The sequence below is a fragment of the Salvelinus namaycush genome, chromosome 11 (genome assembly GCF_016432855.1).
Source record: "Salvelinus namaycush isolate Seneca chromosome 11, SaNama_1.0, whole genome shotgun sequence".
Classification (NCBI taxonomy): Eukaryota; Metazoa; Chordata; class Actinopteri; order Salmoniformes; family Salmonidae; genus Salvelinus; species Salvelinus namaycush.
Window position 1 is genome coordinate 15,937,868 of NC_052317.1, and position 24,356 is coordinate 15,962,223.

Below are 24,356 nucleotides of genomic sequence, written 5' to 3' on the forward strand. Positions count from 1 at the left end.
GACTTACAGCTAGTGCATTCATCCTAAGATAGCTAGGTGGGACAAGCACATGTCACAGGCATAGTAAGTATACTTTTCCTCCATAAAGTAGCTATCTGCTAAGTTAGAGCTAGAAAGTGGAGGGGGGAGTCAAACACAACTGTTGGTTCAGGAAAAAGGCCCCAGAGTTGATCAAACAATACGGAAACAATAATCAGTTTGGATTCCAGGCTATGTTGCACATAGCGTCATTCCAAGACCAACTCAGACAGCGGTTTGGGTTAATCATACAATAGCTATGCTCCTTAAACCCAACTCCTTTGTTAGGTTTAGAGATTTGACCACACACCCTCAATCTACTGAGATGAAAAGACAGTTGTGGAATGCTATGGATGGATGATATGGGAGTTGAGGTAACTACTGAGGGTCTATACCCACTGGGAGGGTTATAATAACAAGACAATGAAGATGAGGAAACATGAGAACGTTTGTACTCCCACGGAGCAGTATGCTACGGGGGTGACTTCATCAACTCTGTTATCAGTGTTCCATGGGAACCTCAGACAATATCACCTCACACATTATCACCTCAAACATTATCGCCTCATACATTATCAGCTCATGCATTATCGCCCCATACATTATTGCCTCATACATTATCAGCTCATACATTATCGTCCCATGAATTATCGGCTCATGCATTATCGACTCATACATTATCGCCTCATACATTATCGCCTAATACATGATCACTTCATACATTATAACCTCATACATTATCACCTTATATATTATCAGCTCATTCTTATATAGAATGTGTGTACATGTTTGTGTGTGTACTGTAATGTCTGTGTGTGAGTGTTTGAGAACAAGCGGAGGATAACCCTACCCTAATTTTGGTTACCCAGAAGTAAAGCTCTCGCGAAAGTTGTCACTCCCATTTAACGTGAATCTGTCCACAAGAGATTAACCCAACCCCAACCCTTCTGTTTTATACTGTAGCTAATTCAATTACACGTAATTGGGTGTGAACTGTGAAGGTACTCTCTCTCTCATGTGTGACCGTGTGTATGTGTGTGAAATGTGGAGATGAAATGGTGAGCTCATGGTGCCTGCTGGAGAACATACTACTTTTTTTCCAGGCACAGCCGAGCCAACAACCCTTTTCCTTTCGGAGCCAGCTGTGGAAACAGCCTCTGCCTGGCCTGCAAAAATAAGACTAGGGCTACGCCCCAAATGGCACCCTATTCCCTATGTAGTGCACTACTTTTGACCAGGGCCCTGGTCAAAAGTAGTGCACTATATAGGGAATAGGATGCCATTTGGGATGTTTCCTAGGCTTTACACACAGCTACTTCATCAGCAAGTTTGCCCAGGAGTTTGATTCTGTACGTAGACAGACCCATCATGGTACATTGGCAGAGGAATTTCTCTCTGTGGACAAGTTGTTTTCTCATGGCTAAGAACACAAGCCCTTGTAAAAAGCTGTTGACGTGAGGTTTTAGACAATGCCCTTTTCAAGGCAACTACTAGAGGCCAGGTTTGTTCTCTCATTGGGCTCTCAGGCACCTCTCTGGGGTGTGTGTTTGTGTGTGTGTGTGTGTGTGTGTGTGTGTGTGTGTGTGTGTGTGTGTGTGTGTGTGTGTGTGTGTGTGTGTGTGTGTGTGTGTGTGTGTGTGTGTGTGTGTGTGTGTGTGTGCGTGAGATAGTATATCTTTGTAACCCAGCCTGCTAACACATGGCCAACACGTGAACCAATAGTATCTACTCTAACCACATGAATCAATGTGAACACACTAACCGTTTTGTTTACCCCACGGATCTCACATAATGGGATCAATGTGTAAAATGAAAACAGCAACACTGCAAGTACTGGATGGTACTCAAGGGTGAATTAGTATTTTCTGAATCCTGTGTAGTTGTCTCTTTCTAATCCCATGACTGCTGTCTAAGCAGACTTGATGACGACGGCTGTCTCTGTCCCACTCCCAAAAAACCTCCCCATCCTCCGGTGGATTAGAGATCACCAATGAAGGGTTCCACCTCTCCTCTTTTTAATTTCCCTGTAGGATTCACTGTGGGTTCTTTTTGCTGCCTGTGTGGAAATGGAGGAGGAAGGATGGGGTTGCTCATCCTCCTCAGCTGCTTGGACCAAATGAACTGCTAACGGAGTGGGGGTGGGAGGACGAGGAGATGGGGAGAGAGAGAGAGAGAGAGAGAGAGACAAAAGAGAAAGAGAAAGAGAGACAAAAGAGAAAGAGAAAGAGAGACAAAAGAGAAAGAGAAAGAGAGACAAAAGAGAAAGAGAAAGAGAGACAAAAGAGAAAGAGAGAGAGAGAGACAAAAGAGAAAGAGAAAGAGAAAGAGAGAGAGAGAGAGAGAGAGAGAGAGAAAGACAAAAGAGAAAGAGAAAGAGAGAGAGGGAGGGAGGGGTTGGTGTCTGTCTGCACCAGCAGGGAGGCACAGTGTTGCATTCTGTACTAAGACACACCATCTGTAGGGTTGCATCTAATTTTAGGGCCGGGGGAGTGACTAGGAGTGAGTGAGTTTGTCCTGGAAGTGTGTCTCTGTCTCTGGCAATGGTGTTACAGCTGTGTCTGGCTAACGGTATGTCTGACTGTGTCTGATGAGACATTTTTCCATCTGCCCTGCAGCAGGACCAAGCTGAGACTCAGACAGAGTGTGTCCGTCCATCGACAGTTTCCAGTTTCCAGCCTGTTTGACACCGCAGGCTGAATTAACCCTGAGCGTGGCTTTGCCAGTGGAATCACTAATGACTTGACTTCTCTAGCGAGAGGAGAGGAGAGGATGGAGGGAGGCTGCTAGCCTTGCAGGCACACAGATTTATTCCCAGCGTGTATTTTGTGTGTGCGTGCGTGTGTGTGTGTGTGTGTGTGTGTGTGTGTGTGTGTGTGTGTGTGTGTGTGTGTGTGTGTGTGTGTGTGTGTGTGGTGTGCGTGCAAGTAAAGAAAAGCTGGCCGGGCTTGTAAACGTTCCCATGATGCCTTCCAGATGATAGATGACGGAGAGAATATAGCCGTGGGGAGGGTAAGGTAACACAACTAGCATAGTCCAAATGGTAATAAGATATATGATATAGGAGGACAATTATTGTGTTAGACTATCACATTCAGTTGTTAAGGAAGTCCTTACTTTAGGACTAGAAAGTTACTACTGTTTTAAGCCCCAGATGGACTTGCTATTGTAGTGTGTGTGTGTGTGTGTGTATTTGTATTTGTAGTGAACCATAGCAAAGCACTTACCAGACCATTCTCCTAAGAGGGCATGAATAACCTAACCAGCAATTCTACTGGACAATAAGGGGGAAAGTAGTCTATTTAACAAGGGTGTGAGGATAGATTTTTGGTTGGTTAATAGGGCTGTCTCAGTGAGCAATGAAAGCCCCAGGTCAGGTCTGTATAGCCATCTGCATTCTATCTCCCCATGGTGCTGCTTTTACGAGTCCATCTGAGTGGGGCATGATGCAAATGAATAAAAATGGCATACATACACAACATCACTGAAGTGCTAGGCACTAGTGCTTTACAAGAGGCCACTTAAAACGCTTCCCACAGGTCAAATAAAGCTGCCGTGAACAGAATGAATAGATTTTATAATGCAGTGTTCATTTAAACATTGGAAACACATTTTATGCCCTAAGCTGTGACTGTCTGTGACCAATAAACTAGTCAGGTGCAAAGATTGCCGTCAGAATTCCTGTATGTTTTATGTTTGGAGTTTGATTGATGGTATTGTTTGATTAGGAGGATCTCTTGCCTGATGTATTAACGGCCATGTGTTTTTATAGGTGATCATAAGCTACACAATGTACATAGGCAGAGGATAACAGACAGATTCCCTTAAGGACAAGACAGGACATAGCAAATGTCGACCACGCGCAGGAGATCCTCACCTGCTGGGTGTCGACGAACAACGTACCATAATTACCTGGGTCTTCAACAACGGAGCGTCATTTTACGGGTCTAGATAAGGTGTCTAGAAACAGCGTAAGCCACTGTTAATGAGCACAACGTAACAAAATACCTGTCCGTTCAGGCCTTGAACAAATACAGTCAAATAGAACCTGGGGGGCCAACCACTTAAATGTGTCACTATACCAAATGCCTCAGTCAGTGTACCGTTTAGGTTAAACAAGCATTTAAAGGGTGTACCCAAGTCTAAATACTGAAAATGAAATGTATATACCTTTGAGAGTAAAACGGGAAAAGAGCCCTTTGTCAGATGACACACCGTCTACTCTTCTACACCTTTAAATGAGTTAAGCGAAAGCAATAAACACTCTGTCAGTCTGGCCGCGTTTTGACATGGTTTTAGTATTTGTCACCAAGACAAGTTTATCACCTCTTTCTGCCTGAGCCTGAGGGGACATACCTCACAGAGACGGAACCCACTCCCCCAAAACATATGATGTTAATTACCTCAAACTCACCACCTCAACCTCCTCTCAACCTCCCCTGGTAATGGCCTCCTGTCCGCTCAGCTTGACAGACAAAGACTGCATCCCAAATAGCACCCTATTCCCTATATGGTGCACTACTTTTGACCAGGGCCCATGTAGGGAATAGGTGCCATTTGGAACGCATTCCGGACAGATAGACAGACAGGCAGACAGACAAACAGAGGATGGAACAGGCTGTTACTGTCACCTTCTCTCTGAAAGAAAAGCAGTGTTCCCTAATGGGGCTTACTGGGCTGTGTGATTCCAGCCGGCTGGCCACAAACACCTCTGTTTCAGCCTTGTAGTGTCTGACTGACCCCGAGATGGAAACACAAACATGGTGACTGGAGTCCTCATGATGATTGGTGATCAAGGCTCTTTTTCATCCATATTATAGCACAACAACATACTTATCAATACATTAATGTTTGTCCTGGCGGTCATTAGAAAGATGTCAATAATCCATTTCTACACTGCACACCTAAAAAACACAAACACCTTTGAGTTGACTCACAAGAGTGACCAGACCATGTCCACTCTCTTCTATCCACATGGGCAGGCTGCCACACAGCAGTAACTCTTATTTTTAGACTACAGCTGTACTCCAGTCCACTGCCTGTTCTGTTTTGATACAGGTGTAGTCAGTGGTGATAGATAGTCCTCTAGTCCTTCCTAATTACAAGCCGTTGAGTGGCCGGGGGGACAGGGGATCTGATCTCCATCCCAAACAGCACCCTATTTACGATTCTAGTGCACTACTTTTGACCACGGCCCATAGGGCTCTGGTCAGAAGTAGTGCACTATACAGGGAATAGGGTGCCATTTGGGACACAGTTCTAATCTCCAACTCCTCCACAGTCGTATGGAGAATGAGTCAAATATTCAAGACGTATGCTGTCCTCTCCAATGATGTATATAAACACTAGATTACTGATGCTATGTATTGGCCAATGAGATGCGTTTTGAAGCCACTTGTCGGCCATATTGGTACACCTCAGTAGGAGCAGTCCTCCATAGGAATTAATGGAATTCTAGGACAAAATGACATGTATTTAAGATTTTATTTTTATGTTTAGCTCACATTATATAATTTAAACGTATGCAATAAGGTGTCTAAAAGAATAAACGTGGCAAAAACAAATGTAGACATTAATAAATGCATATCCATAGCTTCCAAAATCTTTTTCACAATGGAGAGGGAGAACCAACATGGAGACACGGTGGCTTCAAAACAGTGCCCGCTGTATATTATGTACATTATGAACACCTGCTCTTTCCATGACGTAGACTGACCAGGTGAATCCAGGTGAAAGCTATGATCCCTTATTGATGTCACTTGTTAAATCCACTTCAATCAGTCTAGATGAAGGGGATAAGTATTTTTAAGCCTTGAGACAATTGAGACATGGACTGTGTATGTGTACCATTCAGAGGGTGAATGGGCAAGACAAAATATTTAAGTGCGTTTGAACAGGGTATGGAAGTAGGTGCCAGGCACACCGGTTTGTGTCAAGAACTGCAACAAGTTTGTTGTGTGTATCAAGAATGGTCCAGCACACAAAGGACATCCAGCCAACTTGACACAACTGTGGGAAGCGTTGGAGTCAGTGGAGGCTCCTCAGGAGGAAAGGGAGGACCATCCTCCTCAGTGAATTTCATAAAAATAAAAATAGAGAAACATTAAAAATGTTATCCTTTTAGGATAAAACTATACTAAATATATTCACGTCATCAAATAATTGATTAAAACAATAAAAGTCTAAAGTAGCTCTGTACCATGGTGTAGCCGGAGGACAGCTAGTTTCCGTCCTCCTCTGGATACATTGACTTCAATACAAAACCTAGGAGGCTCATGGTTCTCACCCCCTTCCATAGACTTACACAGTCGTTATGACAACTTCTGGAGAATGTCCTCCAACCTATCAGAGTTCTTGCAGGATGAACTGGCATGTTGTCTGCCTAATCAAAGGATCAGAGAATGAATCCAGTACTGAAAGCATAAGCTCCAGCTAGCTAGCACTGTAGTGCACAAAATGTGGTGAGCAGTTGACTCAAAGAGAGAGAAAGACAATAGTTGAACAGTTTTGAACAAATGTATTTCTTAACAAATTAAGGAGAAGCAAGAGTGAGAGATTTCATATTTTGTATAAAAAAATAATAATCCCACTTTCACTTAGCTAGTGAATGCAGCTAGCTAGTTTATCCTACTCCAACACCAATCTCAAATAGAGAGGGATGCTCTGTTAGCTAGCTAGCTAAGGCTATCCAACACTGGAACTCTTCCAAGTCAAGGTAAACTTTTGGTTTTATTAATTTATTGCCAACGGGGCCCGACGGTGTAACTGCTAAACTGCTTGCTGACTGTACACTGTGCTGCATGATTGTAGTGGGTTTACTAACGCATTACTTCTAGTAGCTATGTTAAATAACTATGATGTTACCTAATATGGTGACAAGGTTACCTAATATGGTGACATTAACGATGTAGGCTGTGTGTAGCGGTTAGCGGTTATAATATGACGGTTTGGCTTGGAAAGGTATAAGGAAGGTATTCTTAATGTTTTGTACACTCAGTGCATATCATTGGTCCTTTCCGGTCCCGCCTAATAAACAATGCTGCTTTATGAGTTCAGATAGACTTGGTGGTCAGCCTGAGGGCCTTGTGTTGCGTTAGGAGCAGATACAAGGCATAGTAGTGACGCCTCTTGCACTGTGATACAGTGCCTTAGACTGCATTCCTCCATGCCACTCGTGATAGAGAGTTATTCTCCACCAGGGTCCCTGCTGTTGGTGGGCGGCTAACCCTAACCCTGGGTTCCTATCTGTCTTCCAATCTGTCACACTATTCCCTATAGAGTGCACTACTTTTGACCAGAGCCCTATGGGCCCTGGTCAAATGTAGTGCACTGTATAGGGAATAGGGTGCCATTTGAGACACAGCCTCTGCTATGCTGAAGTGATATAGACCACTGGCTTATCCTCTCATCCTCCCTTTAACTGAGGACACTCTAAATGGGCAACCGTCTGACTCACCTTTGACCCCTTAGAGATCCTGACCTCAGCAGCAAGACGTCTCCCTGCATTCCTATGGCCTTTTTTTGTCCACTCTGAAATCCCCTAAAGCTAGAATCACATGATCCAAACAGAGTAAAAGGCACTATTGCACCATTTTCAGCTTTGTCTCATAGATTAGACATAACATAGTAAAGCTAAATCTGGGACACTCAAATTAGTTTGATGTATTATGTTTGGTATGATTACATAAGACAGAAGGTAAGGTAAAAACGAATGGTCAGTGGTTGGTCAGGGTGGACGGGTGGGTGTATAACCCGAACATCTAGCAACTCAAAGGTTGCATGTTTGAATCTCATAATGGACAACTTTAGCATTTTAGCTTAATTAGCAACTTTCAACTACTTTTAGCTAACCCTTCCCCTTTAACTTAACTCCTAACCTTAACCTTATTCCCCTAATGCTAACCCCTAGCCTAGCTAATGTTAGCCACAACAAATTATAATTCGTAACATATCATATATTTTGCAAATTCGTAGCATATTATAATTTTAGCAAATTCGTAAAATATTGTCCTTTTAGCAAATTCTTAACATATCATACGAATTGTAATTTTTTATATATCATACAAAATGGATGATGGACATCCACAAATGAGTACAAAACATACAAAACGTAACATATCATACTAAATGGAGTGTCTCGGATTTACAAAAAAAAATAAAAAATGAAATGCTCTGAGACCAGGTTGCTATATTTGGCTGTTTGTTGTTCAGTGTCTCATGATCGTTGTTAGCACAGACACGCATACACATCATGTTACCATGGTATCTCAAAAGTCTACACGTTAATAGGACAATATGACTATTCACAGTGAACTTTCACTGTCAAGGGGGACAGGCTTTGTACAAACATGCTGTAGACAGCAGGTCCTGGGTTCAAATACTATTTGAAACCTTTCAAATATTTTGAACTTTTGCTCTAGCCTGCCTGGAGTGACAGATGAGCTGGGTGTGCTACTATTCTACTGGTCTATTTAAACCAGGCAAGGTCAATCAAGCACAGATTAAGTATTTGAAATCATTTCAAAGAGTACTTCAACCCAGGTCTGGTATGCAGTTCTTGTGACTCGAGGCATTTACTAAGTCCTGAAGACATCTGGAAGTGGGCGCTTTCTGTTCTGTAAATCTAGGGAGGGATAGCAGCTGTGAGATCGCAGTGCAGCACTGCTCTGAATCTGAGTTTTGTCTAAACTCTCTCCTCGTTAATCTGCTCGTTAGGCCTTAATCTGACATGTGTTTTCATTTGGCTGTGCAGCACTGCAGCCCGCTGATCAGTAGGGAGGCAAATGACCTCTGATGCTCTGATTACTAAAATGCACTTTAGAATGAAGATGACTGAAGAGCACATTTTACATCCATTGTCTGTGTGTGGGTAAACAGAACACACACAGTGTTCCGTCTCAAATGGCACCCTATTATAGTGCACTTCTTTTAACCAGAGCCCACAAATGTAATGCACTATAAAGGGAATAAGGTTCCATTTGGGACACACCACAGTGTTTCGTCTGGTTTAAGCCAATGTGAGTGACTACATTTGCTTTGGAAAACCCATCCAAACAATCATGACAACAGTCTTGAGAAATAACAAGGAAAACAATTGCTCAAAATCATGATTATAGAACAGCTAATACCTATTTATATATCAAGCGAATGTTTGCTGCTTAAGACAGAAGTCCTCTGGAGGAAGCCATACTTATACACAGCATGGTTCATTATTTGTGCATCTCAAATGGCATCCTATTCCCTGTTTAGTGCACTACTTTTGACCAGGGCCCATTGGACTTCTATATAGTGAATAGGGTGCCATTTGGGACTCACACCCTCCTGTCATGTTTATGTAAGTGATTCCAAGTTATGTGGCTATTCAGTGAAACCCAGTCTTGAAGTTCACAAATTGTTCAACTGTAAAGATCATTGTCCCAAGATGAAAACAGGCTGGCAGTGCCACTGTGCAGGGGAAAAAATGCTTGGAGTGCACTTTGCCCTAATAGAGGAAGGACATGGGTTATACAGAGTTAAACATACAGTTGAAATCGGGAGTTTACATACACCTTAGCCAAATACGTTTAAACTCAGTTTTTCACAATTCCTGACATTTAATCCTAGTACAAATTCCCTGTTTTAGGTCAGTTAGGATCACCACTTCATTTTAAGAATGTGAAATGTCAGAATAACTGTCACGCCCTGACTTTAGAGAGCCTTTTTATTTCTCTATTTGGTTAGGTCGGGTGTGATTTGGGTGTGTATTCTAGTTTTTCTATTTCTTTGTTGGCCGGGTATGGTTCCGAATCAGAGGCAGCTGTCTATCGTTGTCTCTGATTGGGGATCATACTTAGGCAGCCCTTTTCCCACCTTAGATTGTGGGATCTTGTTTGTGTGTAGTTGCTTTCTGCACTGCATATGGCTTTACGTTCGTTTTGTTGTTTTTTGGTGTCATTTAAAATAAAAGTGAAATGTACGCCTACCACGCTGCACCTTGGTCTCATTCCAACAACGGACGTGACAATAATAGTAGAGAGAATGATTTATTTCAGCTTTTATTTATTTCATCACAATCCCAGTGGGTCAGAAGTTTACATACACTCAATTAGTATTTGGTAGCATTGCCTTTAAATTGTTTAACTTGGGTTAAACGTTTTGAGTAGCCTTCCACAAGCTTCCCACAATAAGTTGGGTGAATTTTGGCCCATTCCTCCTGACAGAGCTGGTGTAACTGAGTCAGGTTTGTAGGCCTCCTTGCTTGCACACGCTTTTTCAGTTCTGCCCACACATTTTCTATAGGATTGAGGTCAGGGCTTTGTGATGGCCACTCCAATACCTTGACTTTGTTGTCCTTTGGAAGTATGCTTGGCATCATTGTCCATTTGGAAGACCCATTTGCGACCAAGCTTTAACTTCCTGACTGATGTCTTGAGATGTTGCTTCAATATATTCACATAATTTTCCATCATGATGCCCTCTATTTTGTGAAGTGCAAAGCACCCCCACAACATGATGCTGCCACCCCCGTGCTTCACGGTTGGGATGGTGTTCTTCGGCTTGCAAGCCTCCCCCTTTTTCCTCCAAACATAAGGATGGTCATTATGGCCAAAGAGTTCTATTTTTGTTTCATCAGACCAGAGGACATTTCTCCAAAAAGTACAATCTTTGTCCCCATGTGCATTTGCAAACCGTAGTCTGGCTTTTTTATGGCGGTTTTGGAGCATTGGCTTCTTCCTTGCTGAGCGGCCTTTCAGGCTATGTCGATATAGGACTCGTTTTACTGTGGATATAGATACTTTGTACCTGTTTCCTCCAGCATCTTCACAAGATCCTTTGCTGTTGTTCTGGGATTGATTTGCACTTTTCGCACCAAAATATGTTCATCTCTAGGAGACAGAACGCATCTCCTTCCTGAGCGGTATGGCGGCTGCGTGGTCCCATGGTGTTTATAATTGTGTACTATTGTTTGTACAGATGAACGTGGTACCTTCAGGTGTTTGGAAATTGCTCCCAAGGATGAACCAGACTTGTGGAGGTCTACAATTTTTTCTGAGGTCTTGGCTGATTTCTTTTGATTTTCCCATGATGTCAAGCAAAGAGACACTGAGTTTGAAGGTAGGCCTTGAAATACATCCACAGGTACACCTCCAATTGACTCAAATGATGTCAATTAGCCTAACAGAAGCTCCTAAAGCCATGACATCATTTTCTGGAATTCTTCTAGCTGTTTAAAGGCACAGTCAACTTAGTGTATGTAAACTTCTGACCCACTGGAATTGTGATACAGTGAATTATAAGTGAAATAATCTGTATACAATTGTTGGAAAAATGACTTGTGTCATGCACAAAGTAGATGTCCTAACCAACTTGCCAAAACTATAGTTTGTTAACAAGAAATTGGTGGAGTGGTTGAAAAATGAGTTTTAATGACGACAACCTAAGTGTATGTAAACTTCCGACTTCAACTTTATACCTTCAGCTACAATGAGAGAGCAAGAGGGAGAGAGAGATAGAGAGAGAGAATGTGTGTAGAGAAGAAAAATGAGAAACCGATGAGTGTACAGAGTTCAGTGAGCATATAGAGTGAGAAAAGTCATAAGAAAAAAGAGAGGACAGGAAAGGAAAGGAAAGGGGAGGAAAGGAGAGGAAAGTAGAGGAGAGGAGTGGAACGGGAAGGAAAGGAGAGGAGAGGAGAGGAAAGGAGATGAAAGGAAAGGTAAGGAAAGGAAAGGCAGAGATGCAAGAGCCTCAGGGCAGAAAAGAAGAAATCCAGAGGTCTGTCCAAGAGGTCATAGTGCAACCGGTCATCACGCTAACTGGCCTGTGGCTCTATAACATCCACCACCAGCCATCTAACTAACCCCAAGTCTTTCATCTGGATGACCACAATGACCACAGAGCCATAGTGGCGCAGTGGAAATGACAATTGACCACACTGAGAGGATCATTCAATTAGAGTTGTATCCATCACCGGACCATTCCTCCATAGCAGAAGACCCTCGTCCCTATATAGTCCCTACATAGTCCTTACATAGTCCCTACATAGTCCCTACATAGTCCTTACATAGTCCCTATATAGTCCCTACTACATAGTCCTTACATAGTCCTTACATAGTCCCTACATAGCGGTGCCATTTGGTACTCAGACAATGTCTTTGACCAGGTCAACAGCAGCAGCACTGCTGGTTGGGAGTCTGCAGGTCTGCAGTTGTGGTTTTGTTTTATATGTGTCATACCACAAAGGTTACGTCAACTACAGACAACGAGGGAAAATTAAGTGTGCCTCATGCAGCCTTTAGTCCTGTAATCACCCTACATCCTGGCATTAAGATTTGATTCAGATACACGACTTGAAGTTCAAGAGAGAGTAACTTCAGACAAACACATGAGTCGTAACTCTGATATTCGCATTAATCTTCCATATCCTAATCACAAGCGCCAAAGATCTTAAGTTAGGATTTGTCCCGAAATGCATACAGGAAACTGTCTCTTTTGGTATACGAGATCTGTTATGGTTGTTTTTAAAACTTGTATCCTAGGCCAATGTCACGAAATGACACAGGATATACTCTTGTGAGTAAATTTGGAGCCACCAACGGTATTTACGTGCAAGATGGGAGGGCAGACTGACCTTCCAAGGCTCTAATATAATCAGTCTGTCATTTCATTTAGCTGTTAAGACTCCTGTCAACTTCAAAGTGGTGAAATAAAAGGAACATGCCCATGGAACCGAGAACAAACAGATTGTTGTAGAAGTTCATGACCCAATTTAGTTCCTTAGAAGCAAAACCACAAACAACCCATGTTGGATCCAATACTACACCTGGCCTTCCTGTTTTTGCCTCCACTACTGAGGAAAGCAGTTGGAAAGAGCCATTCTGCTTCCATTGAAACGAACACATTGAGGCTAAACACATTGGTGTGTCTGGAGGTTGACACGCTAGGCCAAACCTAAATGTAAACGGCTGATTGAACAGTAGGCCATGCTGATGTGGCATTTCTCCTTTGAATCATTATGGGTATGAGTCATAATGATTCAAAGTGCTGTCTGTGATTATGAGTATGATTCAAACCTCCTTCCTAACCTTTCACTCTCTCTCTCTCTTTCTCTCTCTCTCCCTGTGTCATGGTCTCACGCTCGAGGAAACCGTTCAAACAAATAAAAAAATCGGTCATGCTATTTTAGTGTCAGTGTGAGATAAGTCTGTCTTTGGTTAGATTTAGGATTACATCCCAAATAGCACCCTATTCCCTATGCAGTGCAACATTTTGACTGGGGCACGTAGGGAACACGGTGTGCGATTTGGGACACAGCCTCTGTCTTTGATGCTTCTCGACATTGGCCACAGTCATGCTGGCATATCGACTCAACCACAGAGCATCTCCACAAAAGCCTTATTGATGTTATTTTGATATCTGACCACTCCATGAATGTTATGTTGTCAGTTCCGACTGTGATTTCAAGGGAAGAGTTCAAAACTGCATTTCTCCAGCAAACCTCCTTTCTAATCTCTCTCTCTCTCTCTCTCTCTCTCTCTCTCTCTCTCTCTCTCTCTCTCTCTCTCTCTCTCTCTCTCTCTCTCTCTCTCTCTCTCTCTCTCTCTCTCTCTCTCTCTCTCTCTCCCTCCCTCCCTCCCTCCCTCCCTCCCTCACACACACACACACACACACACACACACACACACACACACACACACACACACTTTTTATGACCTTCCTTTAGCTTCTGACAACCCCTTGACACACACCACAAAGAAGGAAACCCCTCACAACCACCCAATTGGGTATTCAATCAATCAAACGAATTTTGTTTGTCACAAGCGCCGAATACAGCAGGTTTATACAACTTTATATGTACCATGAAATGATTACTTACGAGCCCTTTTCCAGAAATGCTGAGTTAATAAAAAGTAAGACAAATCTGATAAAAATACAAAGGGAAACTGTAACACAATAAAATAACAATAACGAGACTATATACAAGGAATACAGGTACTGTCACGACTTCCGCCGAAGTTGGTCCCTCTCCTTGTTCGAGCGACGTTCGGCGGTCGAAGTCACCGACCTTCTAGCCATCGTTGATCCACTTTTCATTTTCCATTGGTTTTGTCTTGTCTTCCATCACACCTGGTTCCAATTCCATCAATTACATGTTGTGTATTTAACCAATGGTTATTTAACCAATGGACCATGTCCTTGTCCGTAATTGTTTCTTGTGGTGCTTGTGCACGGTATGCTGGTATTTACTGGGTTTTGTTTGACCCATTTATTTGTATTGTTCTGTTTACGGTGGTTTATGGATATTAAACGAAACCGTTGTAAATCAGTTTTCGCTCTCCTGCGCCTGACTTCTCTGCCGCCAGTACGCACCTCACTACAGGTACCGAGTCAATGTGCAGGGGTACGAGGTAGTTGAGCTAATTGAGGTCAAATGTACATGTAGGTAGGGGTAAATGTGACTAAACATAGATATTACTGCATGGTCAGAACTAGAAGCACAAGCATTTCGCTACACTCGCATTGACATCTGCTAACCATATGTATTTGTGACCAATAAAATTTGATTTGATTTTGACAATCAGGATAGATAACTAACAGAGTAGTAGCAGCTCATGTGAAGAGCGTGAAAGAGCGTGATTGTGTGTGTGGCGTCAATATGTGTGTGTGTGTGTGTGTGTGTGTGTGTGTGTGTGTGTGTGTGTGTGTGTGTGTGTGTGTGTGTGTGTGTGTGTGTGTGTGTGTGTGTGTGTGTGTGTGTGTGTTAGACTGTCGGTGTAGTATGTGTGAGTCTGTGAGTAGAGTTCAGTGAGTGTGAATAGAGTTCAAGAGGGTCAGTGAAAATAAAAAGTGGGTCAATGCAAATAGACTGGGTAGACATTTGATGAACTGTTCAGCAGTCTTATGGCTTGGGGGGTAGAAGCTGTAAATGAGCCTTTTGTTCCCAGACTTGGCGCTCTGGTACCGCTTGCCGTGCGGTAGCAAAGAGAACAGTCTCTGTGGGTGTCTGGAGTCTTTGACAATTTTTATGGCCTCGCTCTGACACCACCTGGTATAGAGGTCCTGGATGACATGCCATTGAGCTCGGCCCCAGTGATACACTGGCCCATACGCAATACAATCTGTAGCGCCTTATGGTCAGATGCTAAGCAGTTGCCTTACCAAGTGGTGATGCAGCCAGTCAAGACCCTCTCAATGGTGCAGCTGTATAATGTTCTGAGGATATGAGGGCCCATGCCAAATCTTTTCAGCCTCCTAAAGGGGGAAGAGGTTTTGTCGTGCCCTCTTCACGACTGTGTTGGTGTGTCTGGACCATGATAGGTCCTTAGTGATGTGGACACAGAGGAACTTGAAGCTCTCAACCCGCTCCACTACAGCCCCTAAGATGTGAATGGGGTGTGCTCGGCCCTCCGTTTCCTGTCGTCCACGATCAGCTCCTTGGTCTTTCTGATGTTGAGGGAGAGGTTGTTGTTCTGGCACCACACTGAAAACATAATTATAGACAGACCTCTCCTTTGAAGAAAAACCCCTAATGTTTTGTACTAATGCTTGAAGGCAAAAAGACCCGTCACGTTTAAAGATTCTTTGGTTGGATAGTTACAGCCATGTTCCATGGCACAGGGACATGTATGTTCTATTTGGCTCTGTAATATAATTAAAATATAGGGGAGCGATGGCAGACACCTAGTGGTCTGCATCCCAAAAGGCACCCTATTCCCTATATCGTGTAATACTTTTGACCAGAGTTGTCAAAAGTAGTGTAATAGGGAATAGGGTGACGTTTGGGATGCAGTCATGCACTGCAGCTTCCCCGGACATTCTATCTGATAAGGGAGGAATTCAGTTCAGACAATACAAACTGTGGCTGCCATGCAAGTAGAACGACATCCGCCTCCTTTCCGGTACATTCCGATGAATGACCCCTTAGTTATGTACATTACCAGTCAAAAGTTTTAGAACACCTACTCATTCAAGGGTTTTTCTTTATTTTCACTATTTTCTACATTGTAGAATAATAGTGAAGACATCAAAACTATGAAATAACACATATGGAATAATGTAGTAACCAAAAAAGTGTTAAACAAATCCAAATATATTTTAGATTCTTCAAAGTAGCCACTCTTTGCCTTGATGACAGCTTTGCCCGCTCTTGGCATTCTTTCAACCAGCTTCACCTGGAATGCTTATCCAACAGTCTTGAAGGAGTTCCCACATATGCTGAGCACTTGTTGGCTGCTTTTCCTTCACTCTGCAGTCCAACTCATCCCAAACCATCTCAATTGGGTTGAGATCACTTGATGCAGCACTCCAACACTCTCCTTCTTGGTCAAATAGCCCGTACACAGCCTGGAGGTGTGTTGCGTCATTGTCCTGTTGAAAAAGAAATGATAGTCCCACTAAGCGCAAACCAGATGGGATTGGGTATTGCTGCAGAATGCTGTGGTAGACATGCTGGTTAAGTGTGTCTTGAATGCTAAATAAATCACAGACAGTATCACCAGCAAAGCACCCCCACACCATCACACCTCCTCCTCCATGCTTCACGGTGGGAACCACATATGCGGATAAACTGCATTGTCGGTTAGGGCTTGTAAGTAAGCATTTAACTGTAAAGTCTACACCTGTTGTATTTATTCGCATGTGACAAATAAAATTCGATTTGATTTGTTGAGATGTGTCTGTTACTTGAACTCTGTGAAGCATTCTTTTGAGCTGCAATTTCTGAGGCTGGTAACTCTAATGAACTTATCCTCTGCAGCAGAGGTAACTCTGGGTCTTCCATTCCTGTGGCGGTCCTCATGAGAGCCAGTTTCATCATAGCACTTGATGGTTTTTGCAACTGCACTTGAAGAAACTTTCAAAATTCTTGACATTTCCAGATTGACTGACCGTCATGTCTTAAAGTAATGATGGACTGTCATTTCTCTTTGCTTATTTGAGTTGTTCTTGCCATAATATGGACTTGGTCTTTTACCAAATAGGGCTATCTTCTGTATACCCACCCCTACCTTGTCACAACACAACTGATTGTCTCAAACGCATTAAGAAGGAAAGAAATTCCACAAATTAACTTTTAAAAAGGCACACCTGTTAATTGAAATGCATTCAAGGTGTCTAACTCATGAAGCTGGTTGAGAGAATGCCAAGAGTGTGCAAAGCTGTCATGAAGGCAAATGGTGGCTACTTTGAAGAATCTCAAATATAAAATAAACACAACCGTTCAAAAGTTTGGAGTCACTTAGAAATGTCCTTGTTTTTGATAGAAAAGCACATTTTTTGTCCATTAAAATAACATCAAATTGATCAGAAATACAGTGTAGACATTGTTAATGTTGTAAATGACTATTGTAGCTGGAAACGGCTGATTTTTTATGGAATATCTACATAGGCATCCAGAGGCCCATTACCAGCAACCGTCACTTCTGTGTTCCAATGGCACATTGTGTTAGCTAATCCAAGTTTATCATTTTAAAAGGCTAATTGATCATTAGAAAACCCTTTTGCAATTATGTTAGCACAGCTGAAAACTGTTTTGCTGAATAAAGAAGCAATAAAACTGGCCTTTAGACCAGTTGAGTATCTGGAGCATCAGCATTTGTGGATTCGATTACAGGCTCAAATTGGCCAGAAACAAATAACTTTCTTCTGAAACTCGTCAGTTTATTCTTGTTCTGAGAAATTCAATTTCGTACAATGCTGTGTACTACTCCCTTCACAGAGCTGCGCAAACTGGCTCTAACCAGAATAGAAAGAGGAGTGGGAGGCCTCGGTGCACAACTGAGCAAGAGGACAAGAAACAGATGCCTCACAAGTCCTCAACTGGCAGCTTCATTAAATAGTACCCGCAAAACACCAGTCTTAACGTCAAAAGTGAAGAGGCGACTCCGGGATGCTGGCTTTCTAGGCAGAGTTCCTCTGTCCAGTGTCTGTGTTCTTTTGCCCATCTTAATCTTTTCTTTTTATTGGCCAGTCTGAGATGTGGCTTTTTCTCTGCAACTAGAAGGCCAGCATCCCGGAGTCGCCTCTTCAGCCGTTTCCAGCTACAATAGTCATTTACAACATTATCAATATCTACACTGTATTTCTGACCAATTTGATGTTATTTTAATGGACAAGAAATGTGCTTTTCTTTAAAAAACAAGGACATTTCTAAGTGACCCCAAACTTTTGAACGGTAGTGTATTTTGATTTGCTTAACACTTTTTTGGAAACTATATGATTCCATATGTGTTATTTCATAGTTTTGATGTCTTCACTTTTATTCTACAATGTAGAAAATAGTAAAAATAAAGAAAAACCCTTGAATGAGTAGGTGTGTCTAAACTTTTGACTGGTACTGTACATATATATAAATACTACATGACCAAAATTATGTGGACATCTGCTCGTCGCACATTTCATTCCAAAATCATGGGCGTTATTATGGAGTTAGTCCCCCTTTGCTGCTACTATAATAGCCTCCCCTCTTCCGGGAAGGCTTTCCAGTAGTTGTTGGAACATTGCTGCGGGGCTTGCTTCCATTCAGCCACAAGAGCATTAGTGAGGTTGGACACTGATGTTGGCGATTATATGCCTGGCTCGCAGTCGGCGTTCCAATTCATCGCAAAGGTGTTTGATGGGGTTTAGGTCAGGGCTCTGTCCAGGCCAGTCAAGTTCTTCCACACCGATCTCGACAAACCATTTCTGTATGGACCGTGAGACTGCCAGATGGTGATTCATCACTCCAGAGAATGCGTTTCCCCTGGTCCAGAGTCCAATGGTGGCAAGCTTTACATCACTCCAGCCAACGCTTGGCATTGCGCATGGTGATCTTAGGCTTGTGTGCAGCTGCTCGGCCATGGAAACCCATTTCATGAAGCTCCCGACGAACAGTTATTGTGCTGACGTTGCTTCCAGAGGCAGTTTGGAACTTGGTAGTGAGTGTTGCACTTCACAATAGCAGCACAACAGGACTTGTTGGAAAGGTGGCATCCTATGATGGTGCCACGTTGAAAGTCCATAGTATGTGTCAACCTACTGCCAATGTTTGTCTATGGAGATTGCATGGCTGTGTGCTCGATTTTATTCACCTGTCAGCAACGGGTGTGTCTGAAATAGCTGAATCCACTCATTTGAAGGTGTGTCCACATACTTTTGTATATCTATATTAAGGAGTGAAGCAGTCACACTCCTTTTGTATTTTCTATGTTTTGTACTGAACAGATAAGACAGTAGAGAGAAGACAGGAAAGGTAGGAGAAGGTGGAGTCAAAGGGCAGTGGGCCGGATTCGAACCCATGCCGCCGATATGTGTGCCGGGGTCAGTGCCACCACTGTAGGACAATGACCCTAACCGTTTATATGTTTTATGTTTTATAGATGACATTGAAATATCCCGTTTTGGAGTTTGGTTTGCAGATGTTGTTGATGAAAGGAAAAGGGGTACGTTTTCTCGTAGGAATCTGTGGTTTTGCCAAGGCCCCTCATTTGATATTTTAAACATTTTGTTTAATAGCCAAAAACCACATTCACATTTGCCAAACCATGACTATGAGCTATAAAATAAATCCTCACAACAAATATTACAGTAAACCTATCATCAAAGTAAAAAACACAGGCTCAGTTGGCGTTACAACTCGGAGACGCAATGTCAACCGTGATTAATTTACTGGAGAAACTGGCGGTATTCCAATGGGTCCAAAGAACAACATCTCTCCTTATAGATCCTATACACCATATACAGAGCTTTCGGAAAGTATTCAGACCCCTCGACTTTTTCCATATTTTGTTACGTTACAGCCTTATTCTGAAATTGATTACATTAAAAAAGATCCTCATCAATCTACACACAATACCCCATAATGACAAAGCGAAAACAGGTGTTTAGAAATTTATACAAAAATAAAAACTGAAATACCTTATTTAAATAAGTATTCAGACCCTTTGCTATGAGACGCGAAATTGAGCTCAGGTTTATCCTGTTTCCATTGATCATCCTTGAGGTGTTTCTACAACTTGATTGGAGTGCACCTGTGGTGAATTCAATTGATTGGACATGCTTTGGAATGGCACACACCTGTCTATATAAGGTCCCACAGTTGACAGTGCATGTCAGAGCAAAAACGAAGACATGAGGTCGAAGGAATTGTCCGTAGAGCTCCGAGACAGGATTGTGTCGAGGTACAGATCTGGGGAAGGGTACCCAAAAAATGTCTGCAGCATTAAAGGTCCCCAAGAACACAGTGGCCTCCATCATTCTTAAATGGAAGCAGTTTGGAACTACCGAGACTCTTCCTAGAGTTGGCCGCCTGGCCAAACTGAGAAAAAGGAGGAGAAGGGCCTTGGTCAGGGAGGTGACCAAGAACCCGATGGTCACTCTGACAGAGCTCTGAGTTCCTCTGGGGAGATGGGAGAACCTTCCAGAAAGATAACCATCTCTGCAGCACTCCACCAATCAGGCCTTTTTGGTAGATGGAAGCAACTCCTCAGTAAAATGCACATGACAGCCTGCTTGGAGTTTGCCAAAAGGCACCTAAAGACTCTCAGACCATGAAAAACAAGATTCTCTGGTGTGATGAAACCAAGATTGAACTCTATGGCCTGAATGCCAGGCATCACATCTGGAGGAAACCTAGCACCATCCCTACGGTGAAGCATGGTGGTGGCAGCATCATGCTGTGAGGGTGTTTTTCCGCTAGTCAGGATCAAGGCAAAGATGAACGGAGCAAAGTACAGAGATCCTTGATGAAAACCTGCTCAAGAGCGCTCAGGACCTCAGACTGGGTTGAATGTTTACGTTCCAACAGGACAACGACCCTAAGCAGACAGCCAAGACAGCGCAGGATTAGCTTCGGGACAATTCTCTGAATGTCCTTGAGTGGCCCAGCCAGAGCCCGGACTTGAACCCGATCGCACATCTCTGGAGAGACCTGAAAATAGCTGTGCAGCAATGCTCCCCATCCAACTTGATAGAGTTGGATGGTCCCGTGTGGCTCAGTTGGTAGAGCATGGCGCTTGCAACGCCAGGGTTGTGGGTTCAATTCCCACAGGGGGACCAGGGTTCAATTCCCATGGGGGGACCAGGATGAATATGTATGACCTTTCCAATTTGTAAGTCGCTCTGGATAAGAGCGTCTGCTAAATGACGTAAATGTAATAGAGCTTGAGAGGATCTGCAGAAAAGAATGGGAGAAACTCCCCAAATACAGGTGTGCCAAGCTTGTAGCGTCATACCCAAGAAGATTTGAGGCTGTAATTGCTGCCAAAGGTGCTTCAAGAAAGTACTGAGTAAAGGGTATGAATATTCATGTAAATGTAATATTACATTTCTTTCTCTTTAATAAATTAGCAAACATTTCTAAAAACATTTTTTTCATTGTTATTATTGGGTATTGTGTTGATGAGGGAAAACAACAATTCAATCATTTTTAGAATAAGGCTGTAACCCAACAAAATGTGGAAAAGGTCAAGGGATCTGAATACTTTCCGAAGGCACTGTATTGTAGTATTTGTCAGAATGAATATTACAGTAAACCTATCATCAGAGTCAAAAACACAGACTTGGTTGCTATCGAAAAACTTGGGGATGCAGTAGCAAGGAACTGAAGGCATTCCAAACATGGTCCCAAAGAACATCTCTCCTTATAGAAAGCTATACACTATCCAGTATCTGCCAGAATCCTAAAGAGTGCTAACATTTTATAGGTCCCTTGGTGGTGAAATGTGATCTAATAGTAGTCAAGGACCCCATGTGCAAGACAGTCAGTGAGCCTGTGATTTACACAGACAGAGGGATCATTATAAAAATTGGGTTATTTATGGTAGATTGTGAACATATGGGCTTTAGTGAGAATGCATACTTAACCTAAGGTGCCGAGTGCATGTGTGTTGTTGTGTGTGTGTGTGTGTGTGTCTTTTATATACTGTATGTGTAACCCCAATCATAATCAATGACCAGCACTAGGTAGCACAGCTAAAGACAGGGACTAGGCTACATTTGCCCACATCCAGGCAAAATACAAGTGATCTTTGACCCAACAATATTGTAGACAGCACTACAGAGCAAATCAAATAATAAAACCAAAACATATCGATCCAATTATATTTCCTCTCAAATGACAACACCCTTAAGTAGGTAATGGTTGATGCTCCAGTCTAGTCCTCTTCCATGTTCGCATCAAGCGTCTCACAGTAGGAGTGTTAATTTAGGATCAGTTTTTCCTTGTAGACCTAAATTAATAGAAAACATGGGGTGGGTGGGGCTGATCAGCACTCTTTCTCTGATACCTACGGCCCCAGAAGGAATCCTTGGAATATAAAGTTCTTATATTGACCAATAGGTGGCAGAGTCACACACTACGTCCAGAAAAAGAGCGCGTTACGTACTTGCATTCTCGGTCCTCCAGATCAAAATGAGGGTTAAAGTTGATGAGTATCTTCTGGCCCGGTTCTGGGGCTGATATCACCCACATACATTGCTGTGATGGAGGGTATGAGGTCGGATAGCCAGTCGAGGTGAGATAATCTGCATTGGTTATCTCAATGTTATCTCCACATTTATCTGCAACTAAAACAGACAGAGATAATTATTTAAAAACGAAATCCATGAGAGAGAAATGACATCTGATTTTTGAATGAACAGGAAAAAACAAGATGATGGTGTAGACGACCCTTTAAAAAATATATGTTTTATCATTCAGAAAAAAAGAGTAATAACGCTCTGCCAATCCTCAGTGGAAATTATTAACAGAAGATGTAAAAACACACATTTACCAGTGTACTTCTTTCAAAACTAGTGAAGCATGAGATATGAGTCAGAAATAAGCAACTTTGTGTCATTTTTGTATCTTTTTTTGTTATTTACTACATGAATAGTAAATAACATAGCAGATATGAAGACATGCTCTCACAAGTGCCCATTTACCGACACCATAAACAATACATGACAACGAACACCTTGGAACAAAAAACATTTATTCCCTCTCCCTACTGTTGAGGGAACGATACCTTTAGATAGATACATAACCAATAAACTCTACCGTTTTGGAAAGGTTGACTTTCAACTGATTTAGACTAGAGAGCTTATGCTTCAGATGCGTCTAGCAAAACCCTGTACTGTAGCCTAGGTGCACCTCCGTAGACATGACGAAAACAGGTGAGTCGTGATTTCAAATCGTGCAAATTAAGGCTTTTATAAGGCCAATGTTAGAAAATATGATATTTCAACAGTGTACACTTACCGCTTTGAATCAATGGAGCCACAACAATGAGTTGGGTTGAAAATAACAGTATAAATCCACAATACATCATTGGACTGTAAAACACACAAATCTGTCCCAAAAAAATAAAGAAGAAAAAATAAAAAGAAACTTTGATATTTCCACCGTTTTATAGTCCTCAAAGCAAAACAACAAATGTCTCAGAAATGTAGGAGAAATTCGTCTGACAGCTTCAGGTTGCCAGCATCCTTTAGTAGCTTTTTCAGCGGCTGTTTCCTCTTTCCTCGGAAAGTCGTGTTTCTCTCGCAGAATAAGAATTTGCCATTTCCCAGAAAAATAATAATAATAATAATCCAATCGCAGAAAACAATTGTTGATTCCGAAAATCCAGACGCCTAAAGTGCCCCAATAGTTAGGCTATCAATCGATAACTGATAATTGTATATCAAAAGTGGAATAAAAAACTTAAAAGATTCAATAATATCTCATACACTCACTACTACCCCGTCTAAAATCCCCAATTCCTATTCCTTTTGACTGCGTTCGTTCGGTAACAGTTCGACCCTTTCCCGATGCGCGCTGTCTGACCGACACAGTAGAATGTCAGAGGGTCACTCTCATTCGACTTGACGCCAACTGTGAAAGTAACAGTGGCATTTCCACTTCCCAAATTCCAGCTCCAAGACGCAAAGACGCACAAACAGATCACTACGAGAAGAGTGGGCAGGAGCGAAAGACACCGTGCGCCCTCCTCCCGCTAGCGCACAGCAGAGGGAGAGGTTCTGGATTGGAAGGAATGAACATAATGCACAAACAAGGTTCTAGCATTCATTTTGATATACTAATCTTACGCTACCTGTCGCAAATTCAAAAAACAACAAGCGTTTAACGTATAACAATAGGCCCTTATAACAATGGCATAAGGGGTTTTGCGGAATAATCACTTTAAGCACTTCACTTGATGCCTTGCTTCTGATAGATCCTTGCTTCTGCAGTGGGCTACTATATTCTTATGCAATTACAGTATTATATATTTTTTTAATGGCACTTCAATTCTAAGAGGAATATTTTGATCCATGGAAAGCCGTCTACTGTTCCAATTAAGAACGCACTAAGAATGCTGCCATGTCCGTAACAGTTTCCTGTAGCCTATTGCGTATAGCAGAGT

At 42.4% G+C, this 24,356-nt stretch overlaps 1 protein-coding gene across 1 annotated transcript in view; it reads right to left on the reverse strand.

Moving 5' to 3' along the window:
* Positions 1-23,935, reverse strand: part of LOC120055863 (neuropilin-1a-like) — a 53,318-nt gene extending 29,383 nt beyond the window's left edge. The window contains exons 1-2 of the mRNA XM_039003890.1: positions 23,210-23,935; positions 22,356-22,536 (exon numbers count right to left, since the gene is read on the reverse strand). Coding sequence (XP_038859818.1) covers positions 22,356-22,536; positions 23,210-23,279 — 251 coding nt within the window. The 5' untranslated portion in view covers positions 23,280-23,935. The remainder of the gene's footprint in view (positions 1-22,355; positions 22,537-23,209) is intronic.
* Between the last annotated feature and the right edge of the window lie 421 nt (positions 23,936-24,356).